This window comes from Anomalospiza imberbis, chromosome 6, assembly GCF_031753505.1.
Source record: "Anomalospiza imberbis isolate Cuckoo-Finch-1a 21T00152 chromosome 6, ASM3175350v1, whole genome shotgun sequence".
Classification (NCBI taxonomy): domain Eukaryota; kingdom Metazoa; phylum Chordata; class Aves; order Passeriformes; family Viduidae; genus Anomalospiza; species Anomalospiza imberbis.
Window position 1 is genome coordinate 35850558 of NC_089686.1, and position 25261 is coordinate 35875818.

Genomic DNA, 25261 nt, shown 5'->3' on the forward strand with positions numbered 1-25261 from the left:
ACAATCTCAAGAAGTTAAACAAGGGAAATACAAAGCCCTCCATCTGGGGAAGAGTAGCCTCAGGCATCAGTACCTGCTGGGGTCTGAGCAGCTGCAAAGTAGCAGAATTTTATCTTAGGCTAAATACTCAACCTGGAGCTACAATCTAATATGCTAATTTAATTACCCCTGTGTTTTCAATTTTTTGATGTAATTGTTTGGGGATAGGTAAATAAGATTCCTTTACTGACAGCGTCAGCTCTCATAGAGAGCTCAGCTTGATGTCTAGCAGTTACTGCTAGGTATTTTTTAATTACCAAGAAATCGTAATTAAAGTTATATTTAAGGCCATATTCTGGCCTGAAATGTCAGGAGTTTATGGATTCTATAGAGAAAAGCATCTGCCTTCATTGGCAGGAACTAACAGAACTGAGCATTGGGTAAGGAAACAATCGTTTCCTGAGTTTTACAACCTGTATTTGTTTCTCTTCTCCTTTAATCGTGATATGCTGCAGGAAGGATGATTTCAGCTTGGCATCAAGTGATGTTGGTGGTTGGTACCAATGTAGTTGGATTTAATTTGATTTTTCTTTGGTTTGAAATATGCTTTTAATCTAAACTGACTGGAATAATGAATAGACTTCTGTGTTCATATTAATTTTCCGATTTCAGTAGTGTTTGGTAGGGGTTACCTACTTTGATCTGGGGTAATGCTGCTGTCAGAATTAAACATTGTACTTCTCGCTGGCTTTGTTGTACAAGTCAGCATTAATGTACTTGGAGAATGCCTCAGAGCACAGCTGGATGTTCATCAAGTGTAGCAGCTCTATATTGGATTGAATCCATGGTTTATTTAACCATCTGCAGTAACAAAATGCTAATCACTGATTCAATAGCATATTCAAGTGAAGAACAACTACCATGTAGTTATTGGCACACTTACACCCTGGCCCAGGCCTCAGTGATACAATTTGGTAATGAACTGTGTGACAAATTCTACTTCCAATTGTTTCTATGAGGGAGGAATTAATTTAGTCTTAGACATAACAGCATACCTGTGGCCATCAAGGGGAACACTTGTAAGGACCAAAATGGCAGCATGGAGCGGATAGATAGAGGCCTGATGAGAGCCCACGGTGCAGAGGTGCTGCTAGGGGGTGATTATTGTTTGGTGGCAGTGCCTGTCCTGCTGTCTGCAGCCAGCACCCAGCAGTAATCACTTCTAAAGCTGTAATCACAGCCACATGGCAGCACTGTGCCTTTTTTACTGCTTTCTATTCATAGTGCTCGTAACAAGGGATTAAAGAGCACGATAAAAATATATACTTAACAAAGTAGACTGCTATAAAATGATTTCTTTCTGGAGGACATGATGAATCTTGTAGGGGAGGCATTTCCAATGTGCATTTCCAGTCACTGCTAAGGTTTCGAAACTATTTTAAGAACAGCAGAACCTGGCTGTTGTCATAGTAGCAATAAACCTTTTAATCCCACTTCCTCTGGAGATGAAGCTGTTGTGTACATAATCTGCTTAAAGATTGTCAAGGCTGTTTATGTGACAGGGAACTAAGGATACAGTACTGAGAAGATGCTACTTGTTGCCCCCAGAAAATTTAGTATTTTTATCTACTTTGATAGTGTTTGAGATTTGCTGAGATATTGATCTTATGACAAGCTGGTAGGAGAACAGTCATCTGGGAAGCCAGCCTTCATTTTTACCAGTGTTTTGGCATTGAAAACTTGTCATGCTTAAATAAAACTGTTCCTAGGTAGTTCTTCAGATATCAAGCTTCTCCCATAGTTTAAAAGCATCATTTTTGAGGAAGTCCTTTCATCCTGAATGCTTCCATTCCTTACAGTCTCTGAGGTTTCTAAATCAACGTTGAGTCATATTTTTAATATTGCTGAATAGTGAACACATTTAACACTCCCTTGATGTATTTGGCTAATGCAGACCGACTTATTCTTAAATGTACAGCAGGTAGTCAAGGGAAATCCGCAGACAACTGAGAAGTTCCTCAGCTGTGTTTTGGAGATTGGTTTAGCTGGGTAAGGAGAGTTTTAAATGTTATGTCAAAATAATCATTATAATAGAATTTGGCATCCTGAACCAAAAATGACGTGAGTGTTTGTTCACATGTATCTAGAACTAAAAGAGGCCTTTCTTCTCACCAGATCAGATTTCTCAGTAATTACTGACATCTGCGCCACTGCCAGTTTGTTTGGATTAGTCTGGTTACAGGACTGGATTGCATAACCCCATGTCCTGCAAATAATCAATGGGCATCTTTTCTTTTATTTGAACCAGTATTTCAGTTCATATGTACTGAATAATAGCAACAGTTAGGGAATTTTTACTTTTTTGTTTTCCTGTTTAGGTATTTTTACTTGTTTGTTTTCCTGAAGTTTGCATGTTCTGTCAGAATGGACACTCAGTGAAAAAATCCCACTGCAGAATAAATGAAAGAATGTTTCTAAGATTATTTCTTTGAAAATTAAAGTATATATTTTCCCCTCTATAAAGTTTTGACTATGGATAATTGTTTTCTGTTCATTCCCCTCCTTTCCAGCAACCCTTAATTCAACATGACATGGAAAGATGTATTAGGCAAACCATTGACTGTTGTGTTGTCATCAGATCTAATTACTCCTCGGGGTGCGTTGCTCACTGACTTACTGAGACCATCACTTGAATCCTGTGCATCTGATCTGCCCTTGCAGGCTGTGGAGATGCTGGCAGGCCCCAGCCTGCTCTAAGGGACAGGGAAGATGTTTCCTTCTTCTTTCCCTTTCCTTCTCACAGCGTTGACTTCAGGCTCTATGGAGAGGGAGCACCCCCACAGGCCAAGGAGGCTGGTGTGGGGGTGAAAGCCCCTTGGACAATCCCTTGTGGTGTAGTTTCCTCACCAGAAATGTGGTTAGGTGCCATGGAGGATCTCTTCTCAGCAGAACTCCTTGTGCTATTGTTTAGAGGGGCTTTGCAAATTTTCCAGTTTGACACTCTGAACAAAACCATTTCTTATTTAAAGAAGAGCTTTTGTTTTGAAACATTCTTAACATTCAAAAATAGTCATTAATATTTTTCACTCTTTGCTTTAATCTGAAGAATTCATCACTGTCCTGCTCTGGAAATTTTTTCACCTCAAATATTAAATAGTTTTATGACATGCAAGACTTGTTTATTTCCTCTTCTTAGATGGTAAAAATCCTAGTAAAGGGTTGGAGGGGGTTTTATTTCAGTTTATATAAAAGTCACCTGTCACTACTTGGTATTTTTCTTAGCCAGTTGATTTCTTAAGGAGAAATCTACCCAGTTTGGGAATAATTCTGTTAAAGATATCAATTTTTATTTTACTGAGCTGTACTATGCTGAATTAATTGTTTTGATCTGGCTGATGAGTAGATAGAGGCAGAATGGAAAAAGGTACCTCTGTATCTATTAATGCCTCTCTCGACACCTACACTATTGAGACATATTATTTGTGTCAAGGCTTTTGATCACAATTTTGGTAGGTATCCTTTCGGTGCAGTGTTTTAGATCAAAACCTGTAAATCATGTCGTTTTATGTGCAGCTAAACTCAAGTTCTGCCAAATTGCATGAGATATGGTTAATGCTTACAATAGTGGCGAAAATTAAATCTTGTGTTTTAATAGGAGAGCAGATTTTATCAATAGTCTCTAAACTCTGCAGGATGAGATCATCATTACATCAATGTCTTGCACAGTGCTGAGTATTTGGGCACAGGGAACAATGGTATTTGTCTTTTATTAGAAACAAATTGAATAGCAGGGGACAAATGTTTCCCACTCTGGTGCAGGAATGGTCAGTGCCTCCAGGTGCTGCTTGGTCTTTAGGGGTTTTTATGTTGTTTTGATTTTGTTTTGTTTTTTCAAGTGGTTTTACTATGACTGTAGAGATGAGAGCTCCTTGTATTTCATCTTGTAATGATTTTGTATAAAATGCATTTACCCTAGTAGACTTCCTAGATGGTGAAGCACGGAGGTTGCAAATGCTGCACTGGCTGCTAGACATACCATTGGGGATAAATCAGGCATAAGTGAAAAGGCTGCAAGAAAAAACAGATTGGAGGACTCTAATGCTTTCACTACATTTAGTGGCATACTATATGTCTTTTAAAAAAATCAATTGTTAAAATAATGTCCATTGTTAAGTGAGGATGATAACCTGAAGCTATCTACTGAGAAACTACAGTGCTGTCTCCCACAACTGTTGCGTGAACATTGCATTGTACTTTTGTGTCTGTGACTGGAAAAACTAGAAGTAGATACAGCAATCTAAGTATGTGCCTGAGAAGATAAGGTGTGTGAAGCTTTATTTTGCAGTGTTTGTACCAAATAGCTTGTTTTTTCACCCTGAACAGTTATTTAAAAGCCACTTTTCCATTTAAAATACTAGGATAGTGAATTGTCCCTCTTGTGTTGCTGGGAAAACTTCAAAGAAAGAGTGAGGTAGCTTAATGATTTTCTCCTCAAATGTTCCCAGGGCCCCTGTTAAATACACTAGAAGCTGGAACACTCGTGGTCTTCCTTCACACACATACTGAACGAGTATGACTTTTGTGTCTTTCTCAGACTCTCAGAGGTATGAACGTGATGGGAAAACTGCATTTCTGGCTTGTGTGTGCCTCTGAGTGAAAGGAGTAGGTGATTCTCTGGCTCAGAGACCTGTGAAGAAGCACAAGTATGTCTCACATGAACCATCCTTAGCTTGGCAGCCTCATACTGCCATTTGCTTCTAGTGCTAAAACCAGCATAGTTGAGTGTGGTGATGTAGTCAGATGATGTAGCTCCCACCCATTATGGAAAAGCACAAGAAGTTTCACTTCTACTAGTGCCACTTTCTACAATTTTCCTGCCATCCACAAGAGCAGGAGTGGGTGCTCCCAGTGGTTGCTCCCCTGTTTTGTTCTTAACTAGCTCTGTGTTTCCTTCTTTCATGTATCTCAAACCCATATGCAGAGTGAAAGGTGGAATAGAGAAAGAATATGCACAAAAGAGCTGATAGATTTTTCAGTGGTGTCTCTCAGTGTAGCATGTACTGTAGTGGGAAGTTTAACACTAATTTTTCCTGATTTAATATGGCTATGAAATAACAAGAGAGGCACCATTTGGCTGAGACCACAGAAATCACAGGTGTTTTCAAAATGACAGTTGCACAGTCAGGCCCTTAGAAATTACAGAAATATTCTTCCAGCTGAGCTATCTTTCCTAGAACGTGCAGAGGACCTGGACATGGTTGCAAAGCAGTCTTAGAAATACCTTGCCATGTAGTTTTCAATCCTTCTTCTTAAACTTGGTTCGTTGAGTTCACATTTTTTGATATCAGCATTTTCTCTAAGTTTCAAACTCTTTCTTGGTCCCTTTATGACAAATGCCCAGAACAAAACACTGCATTTCCCTCCAGCAGGGTAGAGGGAAAAGCTGGACCTACCTCATTCCCTTACAGTGCACTGCTTCTATGTAATACAGTCTGGCAGTGCTTTATTATTTTCCCCTGCTATGTTGTCACTAATTTCTGTCTTAACATGCTATTTCTCCGACAGCCCTAAGACTGCTGTTTGCTGTGTGTCCACGTGCTCCGAATTCTTGTGGTTTTAATTGTTTTTCTCAGGTATGCTGTTCTGCATTTTTCCCCAGCTGGATTCACTATTGGTGTTTGCATTTTTCTCCAGTTTATCTGCAACAGTGGAGTCCAGCAGTGACTAAAGGTAAGAAGCTACAGTTCAATTTAGTCTTGTTGCAGTAGGTCTAGTGATTTTTGCATCATTCTCCCACTGCAATTTTCGTGAGCTTTTAATTCCTGCTTCTTATTTCATCAAATAATATTTTAAATCAAACAAAGCACAGTAACAATACCCATATTTTTGTAGAAAATCCTCTCATGCTACTCCTTGTTTTCATTTTACATTGTTATTTCAGTAGTGTCTCTTACTCCCTTTCTGTTGCCAAGATGCTGTCTGTATCCAAGGCAACTTAAATAATTTTGAGAGTAAGACAGTGAGAGATGATGTATCAATTACTAATATCCAAGTAGATGGCCTCTGTGGCACTCCCTTTGTGCATCATTGTAATTCTGATTGATTTAAACTGTTTGGGTGCAGCATGTACAGTTGTGGAGACAGGGAAGATTCCTCACTAATGAAGACCTGCTGTTTTGTAATGCTGCAGCATGTTCCAGCCTATTCCAGTGCCATGTGTATCACGTGGGATCTGGGCTGACAGCCAGTGCAAATGTTTCTTCAAGGACTTTAGGACATATTCTAATTATGTTTAGATTCTCCCACTTTCTTTTCATCTGAAGGATGTCACTCTGCTCATTTCAAAGTGTGGTGCAAAGTGCTCCATCTGCCAGGATGAGAGGGGTCTGCTTGTGCACTTGTGTGAGAGGCAGTAGGATGGCTGGCTTTGTGAGCAACTCTTTAACCTCCAGCTGTGAGAAGTCCCAGGCCTTTGAACACTGTCAGGGCTTGGCCAGCATCCAGCAGTGTTTTCATCCAGTGCTGGAGGAGATGTAAAACTTCCTGGAAGAAAGAGCTTTATTTCTCTGAGCTGAGCAGGGAAGAAGGGGCAATGAGTTGTGGGATGAAGCTTCTGAAACTCTCCGTAGCTGAAAAAAGCAACATTTTTTGGAGAAAAGTGGAGAAAAAACATATTTGGGGGAGCTCTGCACATGAACACGTGTATTCTCTCTCAATCTGTTATTGAATGTATGTGATGGTACTACAGGCTCCTTTTAAGGGGACCTGGAATTGCAAAACAGCATGCAAGAGTAAAGGCCGTTATGCATTACTGTGCACTGGAATGTGATTCTGTGAGGTGAATACAGTGAGCACAGATCCATGTCTGTGTGCTGTATGGCAAATGAGATTCTGCCTTTCTCTGGGTATGTAGAACAGTTTGAAGGCTTCTGAAAAGGTGCAGACTCAGCCTGAAGGAAATATTCCTGATGTGGGACGAAGGAGAGAGACACACTTTTCTGTCCTTAGTTTGCAAGTTCCCCGAGAGAAAACCTTCATTCTTGTCTCTGCCATGGTCTGTTCCTCCAGGGCACACAATCAATGCTAAATAACATCAGTTCTTTCCTGGGGTGCCACTTGTGATATCACCTCAGACAAATTAATTTCTCAAGGGTGATATTGTTACATCAGATACTTGGCTAATTAATGGTAGTTATTGTCTAGGCAAGTGCATTAATTAACTGGATACATAAGAAAGTCTGGGTCAAACTTCAGAAAGTTGGCCAGACTCACTTAATCCCTTGTGGCTGCTGGGATCACCCTGCTGTATGATGACCTGAGTATTTGGGGTGTTGAACTTGGCATGTCTCAGTCATGATTCTCACAAGTTCAGTAGTGCTCAGTAGCCATTTGCCACCCTGTTGTGGGTAGCAAGTGTGTACAGGAGTAAATTTTTGTGTGAATTCTGGGGCCAGTGTTGCTGATGGAGCTGAAGAGAGGGAAAGTTTCTAGCCTGCATGTCCCTAAAAGAACACAAGCCACCTTCATGTGGTACATGGCCCAGCAACTGTGGTTGCCGCTGATTGAGATAACCATTGTGACTGCTTCCAAGAGAAGATGAGGCTGCTGCAGCATTTGTTGTTGGATAGATCTTCTCCTGGGAAAAAAAAAAAACCACTAATTTTATATTTCGTTCCTTCCATCTTGCTCAAACATAAGATTAAGAGAGAGGAGAAACAGGTTAGTTCTCTTTGCCTATACATGATTTGTATTGCTGTAAGCTTGCTTACCTCAATACATGTAAGATGAAAGTCAGGCTATACTCTTGGGACTGGGTGCACAGGACTGCAGTAGGCATCTGGCTTGAAGAGGCTTCTTTGTACTTTAATGGGTACTGCAAGGAGTTCCTAAGAGAATTCTCCAGATGAAAGCTGTTTTTCTGTGGACAGGCTGCACAGAGTCTCATTATTGCTCTGGCTTTTGCTGCTCAGCACATATGTTACTGCAGGGCTGTCAGCCCTTCAGTCGATTTCTACAACACAATAAAAGTAAGTAGATTAACCAAGCAAAGAAGATTAGAGACACTTTGGGGAAGGAAAGGGAAGGGAGGAGGAGGATGAGCAGCAGGGAGTATAAAAAGAGACCACAAGACTGTGATTGCCAGACGTCCTGGTGCATGTTGCACAGGGTGGCTTTCTTTGTCCCTTTTGGGTTTGGGTTGGGCAGACTCAATAGAGCTGATCCTGACGCCATGTCCAAAGAGAAACTGGAGTCACTGGTCAAGAACATGGAGATCATGCTCTCTGAGGTAGAGCAGCTGAAGATTCACTGCACCAAGCAGACAGAGGAGGTGAACCAGGTGGTACAGGAGCTGCGCCGAGAGAACAGGGAGCTGACAGAGAAGTACGAGCTCATCTGTCAGGACCTGAAGGAGGCCAAGGAGGCCATTGCCCAGCTGCAGGACACAAAGTTTGCCTTTGAGGCAAAGGAGCGGCAAGCACAGAAGCTCAACCGGCAGCTGTGAAGTGGCAGGAAGGAGAAGCAAGAGATTTCTTACCCTGATCTAAGAGTAAACAGAAACCTTCAAGTGCTGCAACTGAAAATCCCTGGATTGGTAAAAGCAACCCTTTCCCTTTCTCCTCCGACTAAACCTGTGTGCTGGAAAAAAAATCATCTCTATGGAGGCAAGATCTCAGGCGCAGCTGGAATTCTACCCCAGAAGGCGTCTTTGTTAATGACTAAAGACCTCATTATGCTGGGAGAGAAATCTCATTCCAGAATCCCTTGTCAGAGATCTGAGCCATAGGCATATGGAAACAGCTGCCAGGATCTGGGCACCTTCTCATGCCCTGTAGGGGTTGCACAAGGACAGAGCCTGGGAAAAGAACTGTCACTGCCTTGAGCCACTTGAGAGAGCTGTGCTGCGAGAGTCTGCTGAGATGGAGAGAAGGATCATCGTCTTGACAGCCCCTGTTGCTCTGTTTTGTTGCTGACTTTTCTCTGCTGGGCAGCAAGGCTGTAATGCTGTCCTTAGTAGGGTGTCAGCTTCCTTGCTGCCTGATGCTGGAAAAAATCAGCAAGAGCTTATGTGTGCCTCATGCTTCCAAGTACTTTCTATCAAGGGCATGTTGTTCCAGAAGATCTGTTAATGCAATTACAGTTGGTGTTGTCCTCTTCCAATTCCAAAGTGGAGTATAAGAACTGGAAAGGTTTCTGTCTCCATTTCCATTTCAATAGAGTTAAATCCTAATGACACTGTGTTTAGTATGCTAGAGTTAAAACCTCTGCTGAATATAACACTTTTTTAACCAAAGGGCTATGTTTTGGCACCGGATTTACTTTTCTTTAGCGGAAGTAATGTGTATAAATGGACCGGGAATTACGAGGGATAAATGTATGTGGGCGTGGGGGTGAGAATTGCTTGTCAGAGGTTTTGCTTTCAACTTTTTTCTCTGCTTCTGTATCTCCTAAGCAGCATTTGTGGTAGGCAGTGCCAAGCCCAGCTAAAAGCAGGTGACTTTGGACTCCACAGTGAATAGCATGAGATCTCTGGGGGGAGTGTGGAAAGAGTGCTGAGAGAAAAAGCCTGAATGTTTAAATGGAGAATAGCTGGAATAGTTCCAGGACAATCTTTCTTCATGTTGGCTGTGATGTAGCCAGCTTCTTTCTTCCCTCCAAAGCTTTGCTATATTGTTATCTCTGCCTGGCAAGCTCCCTACTCCCAGCAAGGGCTGATGCTTGTGAGAAGCAGAGAAGCTGTTTCCATTGCTGAGGGCCTTAGGGCGTGTGGCACCAGGAGCCCAGGTGCACTCTGTGGGGGAAAGGGAGTCAGCTCAGAGGGAAGGGAAACCTGCCTGCTTTGGTTTCCCTAAAGGTTTGGGCAGGGCAGAATAGTTCAGCAAGACTTTCTCTTAGGATTCAGCCATGGTGAAAATAACTGTAGTTTTGTCAATCATTACAAAATACTGAGATCAGGCCTAGAATTAGCTGGTTACTGTTCCTTCTTTGCCCTCCTCTCTGCCACATCAGTCTATGCCAAGTCCAAAGGCTTTGGAAATTCAGATCTTGAATGAGCTCTGGGCAAGACCTTCTGAGCAAAGGGCTGATGTTTGTGTGGCATCCATGGGGAACAGGTTCTTCTGGTTTTGTTTTGTGTGATAACATGTTTTGTTAAATACGTGTGATGTAGACTTTCATTTTTTTCTATTTTGGGTGGAGCAGACTGGATTATCCAGAAAACATTTGGGAGTTTGGAGACTGCCCTTTATGTTTTCAAATGTTATCTGAATACAAATGGCCAGCCTTGACCCTTTGCTCCTTGCTTACCAGCGACAGCTTAGGGAGCACAAGAAACCAACATTAATCACTACATTTGTTTGTATAAGAACTAAAATGTTTTCCCTTGAAATCAGTTCTCTAGTTCAAATCTGCTTACCACCTGTGATTTCTTCTACTTTTTATATATCATTAAAATGTAAAACCAAAATAAAAGGAAAACAAACAGCTGAGGGAGTGTCTGTTCTGGATAAGGCATTGCCTCATTTAATGCATGTACATATTGCTTTTTGACTGCATGTGTTTATGTTTGCTGGATATAATTATTCTTGTTTAAATCCTGTGCATCAAGGAGTGGACAGAGACCCTCCAGATCTCTTTGTGTTCACAGGTTAATCTCTCTAAATGAGATTCTCTGTGTGGCTGCCGAGTTTGCCCTACGCAATATTTAAATCCATGATACAGAAAAAAAAATGGTATCACAATGCCCTTATTTCTTAATAATTAGCAGGATTCAGACTGTCTGCTTATAAGGAAAGATGTTAGAATGATTTCCTGTAAATAATCTAAGATTTGGGGTAGAACATCAGAAAAACTAGATGTGCTATTCAATGCTAGAAAAATTAACACCACTTCCCTTCCAATAGACTCAGTTGTGTCCTGGTTTTGCTTTACATGACTTAAACTCAGGAGTAGTTGGTCTGGTTTAAAAAAAATGTTCATTCCATTGCATGTAGTTCCTCTGATATTTTTACAGGCAAAACTTTGTGTATCCAAGTATAGTCTTAGCAATGGAATAGTGCCTTCATTTGTATCCTGAGGTGCAGTGTACTGGAGTGCCTTTCACAACAAAGTTTGCATGGAATTAGTCAAAGCACTTTAAAGTTGTTTTTTGCTTTTTGAACACTGACATTATCATTACATGCTGCTTTTCTTCTTTAAACAGCCTAAGGATGAAGAGCTGAAACTTGGTGTAGCGCCATCAGCTTGTTTAGAAAGCTGGCCTGAATAAAAGTTTTGCTTGATTTGGTTGAGAATCAAAATAAATATAAAGTGACAAGCTTGCCATTTCACTCATATTGGAAATGGATGAAGAGAGGTATCTAATTCTTTGAATACAAAGAGTAAATTTATTTGAAGGCTCTCTTGGAGAGCACAGCACAGGAATTGGCTCAGTTGTTAAGAAGGGACTAAGAGAAGAGAATCCTGCCAGACCAAGTGCCTATGAGTTGCTCTATTCCTGGAGCAGATTATAGCAAAATACTGATGACTGCATTGGTTTCCACAGTTCTGAGCTGCATTATGTGAAAGTGTCCAAGAAGGGAGACTAGGTAGGAATGAAGCTGATACCTCTTTGTTGTCTTTCATTGCTGACTTCAGTGGCTGCATGCTGGCAAACCACAATAAAATCAGCTCTGCTTGCAGCTGTATCTATACAAAAGCACAGGTCAGCTCCTCTGCAGCAGCCCTCAGCAGGTGAAAGAGTCCATGTGTGGCCAGGCCTCTACAGCAGAGATAAACCAGTGCAAGAGATACTGCAGGAGGATAACAGGCTTTGGTGCAGTTAACTTGTACAGCAGAGCCCATTGCTGTGTAATACACTTTCCAGCCTTCCTCTAAGGACTTTGTAATGTCTCCTGAACATGGAATTAAGCTGCTTTTCCTGAAGGGTTGGCAGGATTCATTCTGTATACTGAGAAGCTGTCACTCAGAGTACTGAATGACATGCCTATCTTGCAAAGGTGAGCGAGAATCTGGGAAGAATGCAGTTATTGGTGCACTATTCAAATTTGAAAAAAGGTAGGTTCAGGTTGAATCAAAACTTACTTTACTGTGATTTCTTAAAAAAATCATAAGTTAAATATCAGTATGTTAAAAGTCTTATTGTTTTCAGAATAAGCTGAAGCCTACAGACCCTTGTGCAGCTGATGGAGAGACATGCCATAATGTCCCCAGTAGCAGTGGACTCGATTTGACATCCCAGAGACCCTTATTTCTTTACCTTCTCATTCAGCCATCAACACACTTGCCTTGGATGTAAGATTACTGTTCAGTATTATCCTGTGCTCAGAAATATTTGAGCATATCCTCTGGGTAAAATGCAAGTAGTAGGCTAAATGCAGTGGCTGTCCATTTCTCTTCATTAGGCCATTGCTCTTATCTAAGAATTTGGGCATTATTCTGAAAGCAAAGTAAGGTATCCATCCCATTTTTTTAAGAACATGACCCAGCCATAATCACAACACCCCAGATCCTTGCTCTTTGGCTAAATGGCAAAGTGAGCAATCAAAAACACCAGTTTGTAATGACTATGCTATGGTTTCCTGATCACAGTAGTCTCCTGGGTAGTTCAAATTCTGAAACCAAACTGAACACAGATTCTTCTCTTCCTTGCATGAATGCCCAAGCTTCTCTTCTGGAGGCTTTGTGAGTCTTGCCTGAATTTTTTGGTTGCTGCTCAGCGGGAGAGGATAGGAGGTAGAAGAGTTAGGTGTTAAGTACCCCCTGGGGAAGAAGCAGGATATTTTGGTTTTATTTCTCAGTAATTAATTTCTCAGAAGTCAAGTCTGTTTTGCCCATGACAACCAGTGCGTAATCTTTCTGTATTTATCATGTTTGACAAGTTTTTCCACCAGTGTTTCTCTCTCTGTCATGTTGAGGATGAGGAGTGATAGAGCACCATGGTGGGTATCTGGTGACCAGCTAAGTGCTGCAGTGCTATAAGTGTTAGCCATAACTCGTTAGACTGGAGCCCTGTCCAGTAAAGCATGCAGATCTTTAGACAGTCTTTGGAAACAGCCTCTAACAATAAGGAATCCTGGTAGTTGGTCATGAAAGGTATAACAAAAGAGAAAGCAGAAGTCTTACTGCTGACCTCTGGCCATGTAAGTGTTGAAATCCCAATGCCACAACTCCTGTAGAGGTTGCTCTTTGCTAAAAGCACTGCAGTGATGAGGCTAGAAGGGATATCGTGTTCAGCAGTATCCATTCACTAGGCATTCATCTCAACTGTTTCTTCTTGACCTCATCTGGGACACCCAGATGCCCAGCTAGCCACTGGATAGACCTAGTGGCAAGAGGCAAATGCCTGTGGTCCTGCTGTGTTCATTCCATAGTGACCTGGCAGTGTCTTACCAAGAGATGAGAATGGTCTTGGAGCAGTGAATTATCTTGTTTTCACTAAAGGGTAAGTGGTGAAAACAATTTCAACACAAGGATCATGTCCTTTCTCCCAGAGGAATGGTACATATGCAAAACTTTCTGTGAGACCACAGGGCAAAGGTTTACTTCATATTTGCATTGCCTTTTTCTAGGTAAGCACTGGCCTCGAGCTCAAATCCTACACTAACAGCTTCTGATTTTGTCACATCACTGCTGGAACCAGGAAGTATGAGCAGAATATTCTTTCTTTTTTTTTTTTTCTTTTTTAATAAAATAAATTTAAGTGATGCTTCATGTTGCTTAGTTGTGGTAAAAGTCTGCTCAGTTCTTTTTTTATTTCAGCATCTCAGGAGCTCATCTATTAAGTCTGTATGGGGTTAAAATTAATCCAGATGTGTTTACACTGCTTTAATGCACTAGGCACAGCTGTTTTTTGGATGTATCCTGGCTAGATTCCAACATGAGCAGTCACATTTTCCCTGTCTCTGCCTTGTAGCTTATCAACAAGAACACAAGAACTACAAGAACATTATTAAGTTTGGTATGTAAAAAAGAAACATTAATTGAAGATCCCACTGCTATGAGAGGCATTTTAACGATTGGGTATTTATAAATTAATCTGAAATTGTTGGGGGGTTTTGCCTTCTAGTTTTTGAACCTTTGGGATTGGATTTCCAGCTTTTTCTTGCCAGTGGGCTAAAAGCTTTAAACTGGTCTGAAAGTTAAGTTATTCACAGAAGGCCAGGGCTTCAGGTATTGGTTTGACTAAATATCATGAAGGGTTAGGATATAAGGTGACACCTAGCAGGATGGCATTAGCCAGTGGCTAATCGAGAGTACAGGTGAAAAATAAAAAGCACACGCTCGTGTAACCACTTTGTGATGCAAAAGGAGGGATCACAGCTTGGCTCACAGCCCAAATTTATTTTTCTTGAGAGAAAATTTGAATCTAAGGAGGCAGGACAATAATTTCTATATTGTTAATTAGGCATTAACAATGTTAATTTTTTGTTTCTCCTGACAAGGATAACATAGGTAGCCATGCACCTGCACCACCATTAGATGTTCTTCTGGGGTGTATTGTGTCTTTCAATATCTTGTGGCTCCCCTGCTGCTTGGTGGAGGTGTTGCCAATTTGTGTTGTGTTTCCTGTTAGGGCTTATCCTTGTTTATTGTGGCAGAGTTAGCTTTGACAGGAAAGTACTGGATTGCTTTTTCTTGTGGAAAAGATGTGACTTTTATTTGAACTCTGTCTCCTGTGGGATGAGCAATAGTAGGATCTGAGCACTGTGTACCTTTCATGGCTAGCTGCTAGACAGGGATTGAACAGCAGGGAGAAGAGAGCCGTATCCCTGGAAAAAAAATTGCTTCTATGTCTGATGTATTTATGAGTCTGCTAGAAACTTCCATCTGGAGCTGTGCACATCTAGGCTTGTCAACAGTTGGCAAGGATACTGTCCCTTTTGCTTATCTAAAGCAGCAGCATGGCCAAGAGGACAGTAGTGATACCAGTTCTGGAGATTTCATTGCACATCTTGATGTCTTCCATAGAAGATCCAACATGTGGAGTTACCTGAAAGTAGAAGCTTCCTCTTTCCCTTGGAAAGCAAGGTTCTCTCTCTTATAGTTACAAATTAATGACTGATGAAAAAGGACTCTAAAACTGGAAGGCAAAACATAGAAGACCAACCCAAACTCGAAACTTTAAAGCTATTCTCATAATCTAGGAAAGCTCGGTCATAATATTAAATAGGGTTGAAATGCTGATAGCTGTTATAACTGCTGGACCAGAATCTATTTTTCTAGATCTGTGGTCTCTGTATTTCATTATTTATTTTTTTTATACTCTGCAGAGGACAAAATCAATGGGGGGCAGATTTATCTGTTTGCAAAATAAAACAACAGCAACACATAAGTTGTTATGCAATGTTTTCTCTAGTATGCACATGATTAAAACCACAAGTTTTTCCTTGTAATGTGTCCAACTTGATTCCTTTTCCTTTAACAGTTTTTATGTTGTTAAATTGTTCCTTCATGGGAGTTTTCAGGGGGGTTTCTGAATTGCATGGCATTTGTTAGAGGAAAAAAATAGAGAAACCTGTGCTGCCATTGTTTTTGGTTAAATTCAGGTCTGTATCCAAACTACTGCTATTTTCAGATTTTAAGGGTCTGCTTAACTTTGCCTAGACCCAAATCTAGCTGTGAATTGTATTTGAGTTCAAAGTTTCTTTTGTCAGAAGTTTATTTATGAACTGTGATTCAGGCTGTAGTTTTAAAGTAAATGTGAAGTAAATTTTTTTTTCCAGAGTTAAGAACTTACTGAAAATGAATACTGAAGGGATCTGTGGATAGCTGTCTCTCTTTTGATATGATGCCTACAGCTAAAATAAAACTAGTTACAAAGGGCTCCACCCCTGCAACAACTTTAGGCACAGTTTGGAGCTTATATGTGGGCTCACACACAGACTACAGAAGCTGGAAACAATTCCAAGGCAGGCGTGCCTGTGTGCATGCTTACGGCGCTGGCTTCCCAAAGCAAAAGTGAAAACTCTTGAGAAGAAACTGAGAGGCTGAAGGGGTTAAATGAAACACAACTCTGCTTTTCCTGTGCAGTAAGGATTAGTAACCAAACAGAAGCAGGGGAGAAGAGCGCTGAAGTGCCACTGTTTCAACAAGAAAGATCGGTAAGTAGGCTCTGGAGCTTGAGTGCAGTGTGTCTCCAACTTTTGTGCTCACCTGTCACAGCCGCATGCAGAAGGTAGGAGTTGACTTTGTGTTCTGGGCTGTCTCCTGATCCCTCTACCTGGATATCGACTCTCTATTAGTCTTTTTAGCGCTCTTTAAACTATTCTTCATTTCCCACCTTTTTTTTTCTTTCCTTTCAGTTAAAAGGGTAGAGGACAGACGAGAGTCCCCATGACTGCCAAATGTTATTTCTCAGAAGGGAGGGAAGAAGATGCTCCGTGAGTTTGGCCCGCAGTTAATCCCGGTGGGAATTCCCGTGTCCGCAGGTGCTGTTCCTGATGTTGCGGCTGGGGGAGCCGGGAGGTGCCGGTGTGACGGGATGCGGGGCGAGCCCGCTGGGGTCACACACACGCTCCCTTGGCTGCGAGGCAAACGCAGCGGGGCTGTTGACGGCAGAAACGGAGTTCGCAGGCGGGAATAAAAGCCTGTCTGGCTGCTACGACTCTTGTGGCCCGTGGCTATCAGCCCTGGAGAGCTCCGCTCCTGCTCGCGGGCCAGCAGGTGCTGAGGGCAGGGTGTGGCTCCGCATCCCTCCGGTGCTGCTTGCAGCTGCGTCAGGGGAGCTGGGAGGGAGGCCCGGCCGAGCCATGCCCTCGGAGCCACCAGACCTGTCTGTGAAAGGGGAGCTTCTCGGGACCGGGCCTCCCGTCCCTGAGGGAGTCCGAGGTGTGAGGCAGGCCAAGGTGGCGGCTCCAGGGATCCAGGGACCTGTCCTGGCACAGAGGAGGTAATGGTCTGGAAGCAGTGTGGGAGGGCAGTAAGTTTCCTGGTGTACGGGGTGTTCCTTGTGGGTGAGTGGTCAGGTGGAAGCAGAGGAGCAGCTGATGTGAAACTGAGTTTCAAAGCTTTGATGAAAGTAATGGTAGCTTTGAATGGAGTCCCTAGGACTAGGAATAGCTAGTATCAATACAGGAGCTTAGAGAGATGGTGTGTTTCTTTAGGTCTGCCTGTAGAGACCTTAAAATGGGTTTGTAAACACCTTTGTTTGTTACTTTGGAAAGTGTCTACACAAACACACATTTACACTTTCTACATTGTACTTAGGAGGCCTTTCAACTGCTCCATTGTAAACGGGCCTGCAGCTTACATCTTTTTATCCTGGCTTCCCAGAGATGTACCACACACTTTAATGCCAGAGCATTCCCAGTCTCTGCAGATAGAGCAACCATGAAAAGCCATTCTTTCCGAGGTGCGGTGTGAGGATGAGCCAATGTGCTACACAGCCGTGTGTGTATTGGACAGCCTCACTCTGGGCTTCCAGGGCAGATGCTCTACTCTTCCAGGGAGCAAAGGGAGGTGTTTGTGATGAGGAACAAGGGTGGATAAACTCACCAAGTGTCCTTGGTATGGCACTAACTTCAACCAATATTTGTTCATGTCAGTGAATTTATTGATTGGTAAAAGGAAAAAAATTAAAACAGAGCAAATTTGCTATCTCTGGAAGTGTTGTGGTTTTTTTCCGTCCAGTGTGAGATAATTGAGACTTCTGTTTTGGGTCTGTTTTCAGGTTCCTTTGCACTGTGAAGTGACCTGACACCTTAAAGGTGTTGAGTTTTGAAATACTTCGTTTAAGTGCTTGATGGCATCACAGAAATGCTGGGGTTGATATAGTTTCTTTGTAGCATTTGCCTATTCCAAATGTGTTAGCTAGCAAACAATCCACTCTGAATGTAGCATTTGATAGAAGATGTGTGATGAGTGATTTGAGGTGATTTTCAAGCAAGGATGTAGAACTTTGTTTGCTGGTCTCTATATGTATTTATGTTAAAAAGAATACTAGGCAAAAAACCATAATTGTCTCAATTTTAAGGGGAAGTAGCCACCACTGTGTAAAGAACATAGGTAATGGATGATCTCAAATGTTGCTGTTCAGTAAATGCAGTAACTTCTGATGCAGATCACTTCCCTTTGGCTTTGGGATGGGTTTTCTCAGATCCAGCTGCTTACCAGCTTGGTAAAGGAGAATGCAGGTAGATCTCACATAATCTGGCTACTTCAGGGATTAATTGCTTCTCAAATTAGGCACCAAGATTCTTTTGGAGTCTAGGTGAATGGCCATGTCTAGACTTGCTAAAAGGGTTGAGAAAACAGGAAAGAAGCTACGTTGTTGCAACTGGTTTTCTTGGTAGCACTTTTTGAGTCAAAGTTGCAAAGTTTATTCTTTTTTGTTCTGTTAAAATAGGAAACCTGAGAGAAAAAACAAACAAACCAAAAAAAAAAAAAAAAAGACAAAAACAAAAAAAAACCCCACCCTCCCCTGATCTTGATTGTGGACCCTTTCTTCTGAATATAGAGTAAATAAGGCAAAATACTGTTCTGTGCCTCAGGACATGTAGAGCTTAGGTTACCAGATGGCTCTCTGTTTGTTCAGTGGGGATCTTGTATGTTAATAAGATGTTAACCATTTTGTTTGTTCATGTATGTACCTAGAGACTTATAATAAACAGCAAACAAACAGCTTTTTGTAAGAGGATGGGAGCTCTGTTTTGTATGAGAACAGCACCTAGAATACACAGGATGCAATTACAGTAGTCCTCACAATTAGCATTACAGGCTCATCATCAGCTGAATGAAGGGGAACTGTTTTCCCAGTGGCATATTGATGCTCAGTGAGCACCAGAGGAAATAGGTTGCTTTGCTCTTATGTCTGTGGGAAGGACAATGCAGAAGTGCTGCAAGCCTTGCAGTGTACCTGGCACAGCTACTGAGCCCAGACAGTGATGGATGATCACTTGGATTCAGGACAGTCATTTGCAGTTATGCCCACTGTATGATGGACTTGTCAAAAGCACTTATTTCTCTCAAAATAATGCTCTGCTGGATACAGCTTCACAGGCTCATTTTTTAGCACTCCTGGATCTGAACTGCGATTTGTTGTGGTCCAGTCTTGTCTTAGACAATGAATAATAAGGGTTGCTAGATGTTTGGGAAGGGACTTTAGTATAAAAGTACTTGAGTGGGTGTCTACTCATATGCATAGCCTATGATAAAATCATTTGTCTATGCTTTCTCACACAGTAACAAGCTCACCTTCCTGATGTGCAGATGTGATGTATAGAAAACAAGTGCCATCCACAGATTGCTTATTTCTCTGCCTAGCCCTTAAAGCAGTAATTGGAGGCTCTGGTTTGGGCATCTGTGGGAGAAACCTGCTTCAGAGCAAAGAACCAATTTATTTTTAGATCACACCGTTGTCATTTCACTGTGATCACACCGTTGAGCATGTGCTTCCTTTCAGAGCTCTCCAGGCACTGCAGTGTGATCACACCCTCCTAAGATCATTTTTTATGGAGTTAATTTTTAGTGACAGATGAAAGATGCTAGGGCCAGTATTCTCAGAGAGAGCAGGCCTAATTCCAATAGCACATATTCTCCCTCCTAAATTTGTTAATCTAAAGTTCTGGTTCAGGTTGTGATTTTGTTTCATTTTTGTTTCTTTTAGTTCACTTCATGTTACTCATCTTTCTCTTGCACAATAATATAAACAAGCTCACAGATTTCTCTGGGGGAATTTCTGCCTCATGCCACTGAAGGTGTGTCTGCCTCACTGTCTGTAGGGGCAATTCCTTAGGGAAGAGATGTACCTGTATGAGTGTGGTGTGTTTGACAGTTTTACATATATATATATATATATATATATATATATATATATATATATATATATATACCTGAGTTAGTTTTAAATGAAAAATACTATCTTAGCTTCCAGAAACAATGTAGAGAGCAGCAATCAAAACCCACATGAGGTTCAGGGTAAATAGTCTCTTGTTTCCCTGTCTATTATTAGTTGCCCAGCAAATTTATTTAAAGGTTTTACAGGTGTTCCCTGTGCATATATACTACAAGCATACTGTTGAATGTAGTGCTAACATCCTCTCAGTGAACAGAGATGTGAATCTTGCAAAGACAGGCAGAGAAAAATTTACATGGTTTTAAAATCTCCTCTTGAAATAATTCTCCTTTTTTATTTTTTTATTTTTTAACCCACTGCACAGCACAGAAATTGCTGTGTTTATATTTAGGATGGAATGAAGTTAAATAAATTTGAAGCAATCTTCTAGCATGAAAATCCTTTATTATCTCAAAGAATTCTCAAAAATTTGAATTGTAGGAGATTAGTGTCAGCTGGGTAACATGTTCAGGTGGGGGTTCGGGAGTGAAGTCCCTCCCACTGTAAGTGAAGAGCAGATTTGAGACCACCTGTGGAAACTACAGAGGCACAAGTCTGAGGGGCCTAAGGGAACTGACTGATGTGGTTGTCAAGCCACTCTCCATGATATTTGAAAAGTCATGACAGTCAGTAAGGCTTTTGATGTGGTCCTATATGAAGAACTTGGCAGTTCTCCTGGATGAAAGGCTGGACATGAGCTGTCAGTATTTGCTCACAGCCCAGGAAACCAACCAAATCCTGGGCTGCATCCAGAGCAGCATGGCCTGCAGGGGAAGGGAGGGGATTCTCCTCTGCTGCCCTTGTGAGACCCCACCAGGAATAATGTGTCCAGGTCTGGGATCCTCACCATAACAAAGACATGGAGCTGCTGGAGTGGGTCCATAGGAGGCCACAAGATGCTCAGAGGGCTGCAGCACCTCTTCCGTGAAGAAAGGCTGAGAGAACTGGCATTGTTCAGCCTGGAGAAGAGAAGGCTCCAGAGAGACCTTATTTCTGCCTTCTGGTATTTAAAAGGGACTTAAAGAAAAGATGGTAAGTAACTTTTTATGTTGGCAGGTAGTGATAGCTCAAGGGGTAATGGCTCTAAACTAAAAGAGGGGAGATTTAGACTAGATATTAGGAGGAAATTCTTTATTCAGAAAGGGGTAAGGCACTAAACAGGTTGGCCAGGAAAACTGGGAATGCCCCATCCTTGGAAGTGTTCATGGCCAGGTCAGATGGGGCTTTGAACAACCTGGTGTAGTGGAGGTGTCTCTGGCCATGGCAGGGGGGTTGAACTAAATGATCTTTAAGGTTCCTTCCAACCTAATCCATTCTATTATTTATAAACAACACCAGTGCTCAGTGTCAGGTGATATTTCAGGTCAGGCTAAATAACTCATAGAAATGAAGCTTAAGCTGTGGCAGGACAGTAGTAAATGTAAAAGATTGTTAGCCATTCCTCTTCAATTATGCTAGTGTTTGGTGTATTATATCCTTGTCATGTATTTTCCATAGGCAGTGTGTGGCTTCTTTTAGCAGTATCTAAATCAGTCTGTGTGCTTGTCATTATCCCTACATGCTCCCAGATTTAATTAACAGCTAAGCACAGTGAGACTACCAAAATAGAAGGCAGAATCCTATCTTTACTCCTTATAATAAATCTCTTGCTGCAAACCTAATAGTGGGAGGCTAGTTGCATAAAATTGAATCTGAGCTGATATTAATAGGTAGACAGAAAATTGTCCTCATGAAATACTGTATTAGCTCCTGCAAAGGGCTGGCATAGTGATTACATTTGCTTGGAAGATGGTGCTTCACTGACCTAAGCCTGAGATACATCATTGTGGATTTTGGAGAGCCAGAACGAGGCAGGTCTGCATCTTCCCCACCCACTGACAGGGTATGGTGTGAGGCCTCACTAGAATCTGTGTGTTGATCTTGCTCTTGAGCCTAATGATTTTTCAGCTACTGTTTTGTGTGATTTCAGTATTCAGAGGCTGCTGTGGCTTCCCCAGGTGCTGCTAAACTTTCCTTTACTGTAGAAGTCCTCTGTAAAAAATTTTGTCAGCCACATGAAGTAATAGCCAGGTGCAGATTCATGTTAGTTATCAGCCTGAAGGCTGAGTTGAAAACCATTGACAGAGCAGGTTCGAAGATGCTTCTGTGTTACCACTACTCAGTTCTCCAGTCAGCTGGTGCTCTGCTGCTGTGCTTGTTAGTAAGCATTTCTAACTTTTTTTTATTTGACAAGGTGAATTTTAAAGATATTCTAGCTGAAAGTCTGTCTTCCATGATATGTGTAACATGGCTGGAAGTATATCTCAGTGGGATTACTCTCTTGATGAGGATTCTTCAACTTCTAACATGTATTAGAATGAATTATTAAATCTGGATACCAATGGTAAAGATACTGCCATAAAATGTCTGCTCAGACAACTTGTGTTTTCTTTGTTTCCTCCCCTTTCCCATTAAGCCCTTTCAGCCAGTCCTGTGTTTGCACTCATTTATAAACATTTACCCTTTGTTTCGTATGCAAGCAGTTATTAATGGATATGGTTCATGGCATGGTCAAGACAAATGAAATTCATCATATTTCTGTTTTAACAGGTACATAGACATTATTTGGCTTATCTGCCCCAACCCAAAGGACATAAGACCCATGATTTTCTTTGAAAATTTGTCCAAAACCAGGATGATTTACTGTGTTTGGGGAAGAAAACAGGCATATTAAGAAGTATCTTGAATGTGATATCATCTGCCTAAAGTGGTGATTTGTCTCCTGGTTCCTCTAGGCTGTGTGATGTGGTCCTTGTGCTCTCCTCACTCAGCTCACACCCTAAGCAAGGGGAGGTTTTTCCCTATCCTTGATCCCTGTTCCACAGAACCCCTTTGTCTCCCCACCTTCATCTTAGCTTCTTTCTCTGTGTGTATGTTTTTCCTCTTTAATTCTTCCGGAAAAAACTTAAAAGGTGCTTCTCAGTTGTCAAGGCAAACAAAAGCAAGCTGGAACAAAGATATGCTGGGTGGTTCTTAGAGCAAAGTAAAAATCATAATGTCTTTAGAAAATGTAGTGAATCTAAAAGCTCAAAAAATTTCTGTCAGTGAATAACAGGATGATGATATGTTGCCCATTCTGGCTTCCCACCTCCTTCAACCAAATTTCTAAAAATATAACATCAAAGAGAGATTTGATGTGTTAAAGGGGAGTGAGTGGAGGAAAGGGAAGGAATTTCTGAAAACCTGTGAGTAGTGGGATCCCTGTGGCAACATCTGTTTTAGTGCTGGATGTGCTAAAATTTACAGTGTGCCATTTCTGTTGATATTGCAGCAAGTAAATATTTATTGCCAGGTGGCTAACCACTATTTCAGAAGCTGTGCATGCAGAGGCAGTTTCTGTGTCAGGGTTACTTCAAAGAACATGATAGATCCATACTAGGCAATTCAAATTCCCAAAAGGGCGATGAAATTACTTGTAAGACCTGCCAAAGTCAGTAATGCTGGGTGGCTTTGCAGCTTACCTGCATGTCCAGCTAAATCTCATCTAGGTTACACAAGCAGGAACCCTGAAGGGGTCTTTTTGCCTTCTGCCTATGAACCACTCCTAGAATAAACCCTGACCCACAAATGTGAAATGTCTTTGGCTAAAGATGATTTAGAAATGTGGTTCAGATGCCAAAGAAGGCTGATCTGTCTTGTGTGCTAAACAGAGAATAACACTGGCTGTCCAATTATTTTCAAAAATAATAGAGAAAACCTGATAAATGTGTGAGCAATGGAGCTCATGAAACTTGTTTTATTCTGGCTTTGTGATCTGATTCTGTAGTGCCTAAACAGCTTAAGTTCTTGCTTACACAAGGATAAGTTATTCATAACATTACTTTTAAGTTTGGATTTCCTTCCTGTTGAAAAGAAAAAGTCATCATCTAAATAGATTAAAAGTTCAACACATCTCTTCATCCTGGTCCAGTATCTTTTCCCTCGAAATTTAACTTTATTGCTTTTGAGACCCTGAAATTAGACAACTGATTCAAAGTTATTTTTTCATATATATACAGACAATGTAGGTCTTGTTTCCCCAAGAACATGGATATTAAGAGGTTGTTTGAAAAAGTGGCCAAGTTTAAGTAATTTTATTTGTGCATTGGAAGGCAGGATTTACACACGTAAAATAAATATAGGAGTCATTAAAACTGTCCTTGATTCTAAAACATATTCCTGGTCTTCATGAAGATTTGACTTGCTAAGACCTTGCTTAGATCTTGCTAAGCCTGCCTGGCCCTGGCTAAGAGTTTCAAACTAAATAAAATATTTTTACACTCACTGCTGTCTCCACTATAAAGAAGTCTCCAAGTCTGCCCATCTGTCTTTTCTAGAACTTCTGTTTGTAAAGGCAGAAGCTTCTTTCCTAAGTCGGTTCAGTGTTAAGCCCTCAAATAAGGGTGCTTATCCCAGTTTCCAGTGGTAGTGGAGTTCTTGTGCTCTGTTCAGTTAGGAAATTCCAGCTATCTCCTCTGTGGTCCTCTCACCCTCCTGTTCTGGAATAGAAGGTTCCTGAACTGTTAAAGTTAAATCCCAGTTTGAATTTCTCCAGTGTTTGGAGAAGCTTGGGTCAGCATCTCCTATAGAAAACAGTCTAGAGCTCAACTCTGAAGCTGATTCTTTTTGACCAAGCTCACAGATGGCTGGAACCACTCCCCAGTTCAAGCCTTTTATTCATCTCACCTGAGCAGTTAATGCCAGATGTGACTGCCTAGACAATTTTAATCTCTTCTGGTGTATGGGCAGAGGTTTCAGCTAGGCACACCTCTATTTCTGGTTAAAGATTCTGGTTGTTCCTTTTGCGTTGTGAACTCATAAACCCTCTCCCTGAGATAACTTCATATTTTAGCACTGTGGCAGGAATTCCTCCTTGTGAGCTTTCCAGCAGCTGTTCCATAGCTTGAGCATAAAGTCACCATTTCCCCTCGGGCTCTGCTGCTGTTTCTGGGTGGAGGAGGGGTTGAGATGCTGTTCTAGCACATAGTGGGAAAAGGGAGCTGGGGAGGGTTGAAGAAAACTAGAGAAGGGCAGGAGGCTTAGGGAGCAGCAGCTGCTGTTGCTACAAGTGAAAGAACTGCAAAACACTGAGCTTTTCATTCCTTCCCCCGCATACCCAGCCTGCAGTGAGAAGAATGGCGAGCGAGCAGAATAAACATATGCTGCTGTACCCCAGGTCCTACAGTGAGTTAAAGTGCCATTAAATCCGGAAACAGAACTTGACCTTTTTTTAAGGTTTCAGACAGATTCTTCAATCCCATCTGCTGTGGTTGAAACTAAGGTGAAAGGAATCAATGCTGAATCCTACATCTGAGGAAGTTTTTAAAATAACAAGTTTGTTGACGCTCAGTAATCAAATACAGGATTTGTTTTCCAGTCGGGAATTTCATAGGATACAGACAGTCCTGTTCTTCCTTCTGCTGATCCTTCCTG

The 25261-nt window shown here is 41.5% G+C and overlaps 1 protein-coding gene across 4 annotated transcripts in view; it reads left to right on the plus strand.

Moving 5' to 3' along the window:
* Window positions 1–15852: 15852 nt before the first annotated feature.
* Window positions 15853–25261, plus strand: part of PAPLN (papilin, proteoglycan like sulfated glycoprotein) — a 50386-nt gene continuing 40977 nt past the window's right edge. The window contains exon 1 of one of the 4 annotated variants that reach the window (XM_068193325.1): window positions 15853–16153. In XM_068193325.1, coding sequence (XP_068049426.1) covers window positions 16145–16153 — 9 coding nt within the window. In that variant the 5' untranslated portion in view covers window positions 15853–16144. The remainder of the gene's footprint in view (window positions 16154–25261) is intronic. The other 3 variants (XM_068193328.1, XM_068193324.1, XM_068193327.1) reach the window with 3 other exon arrangements.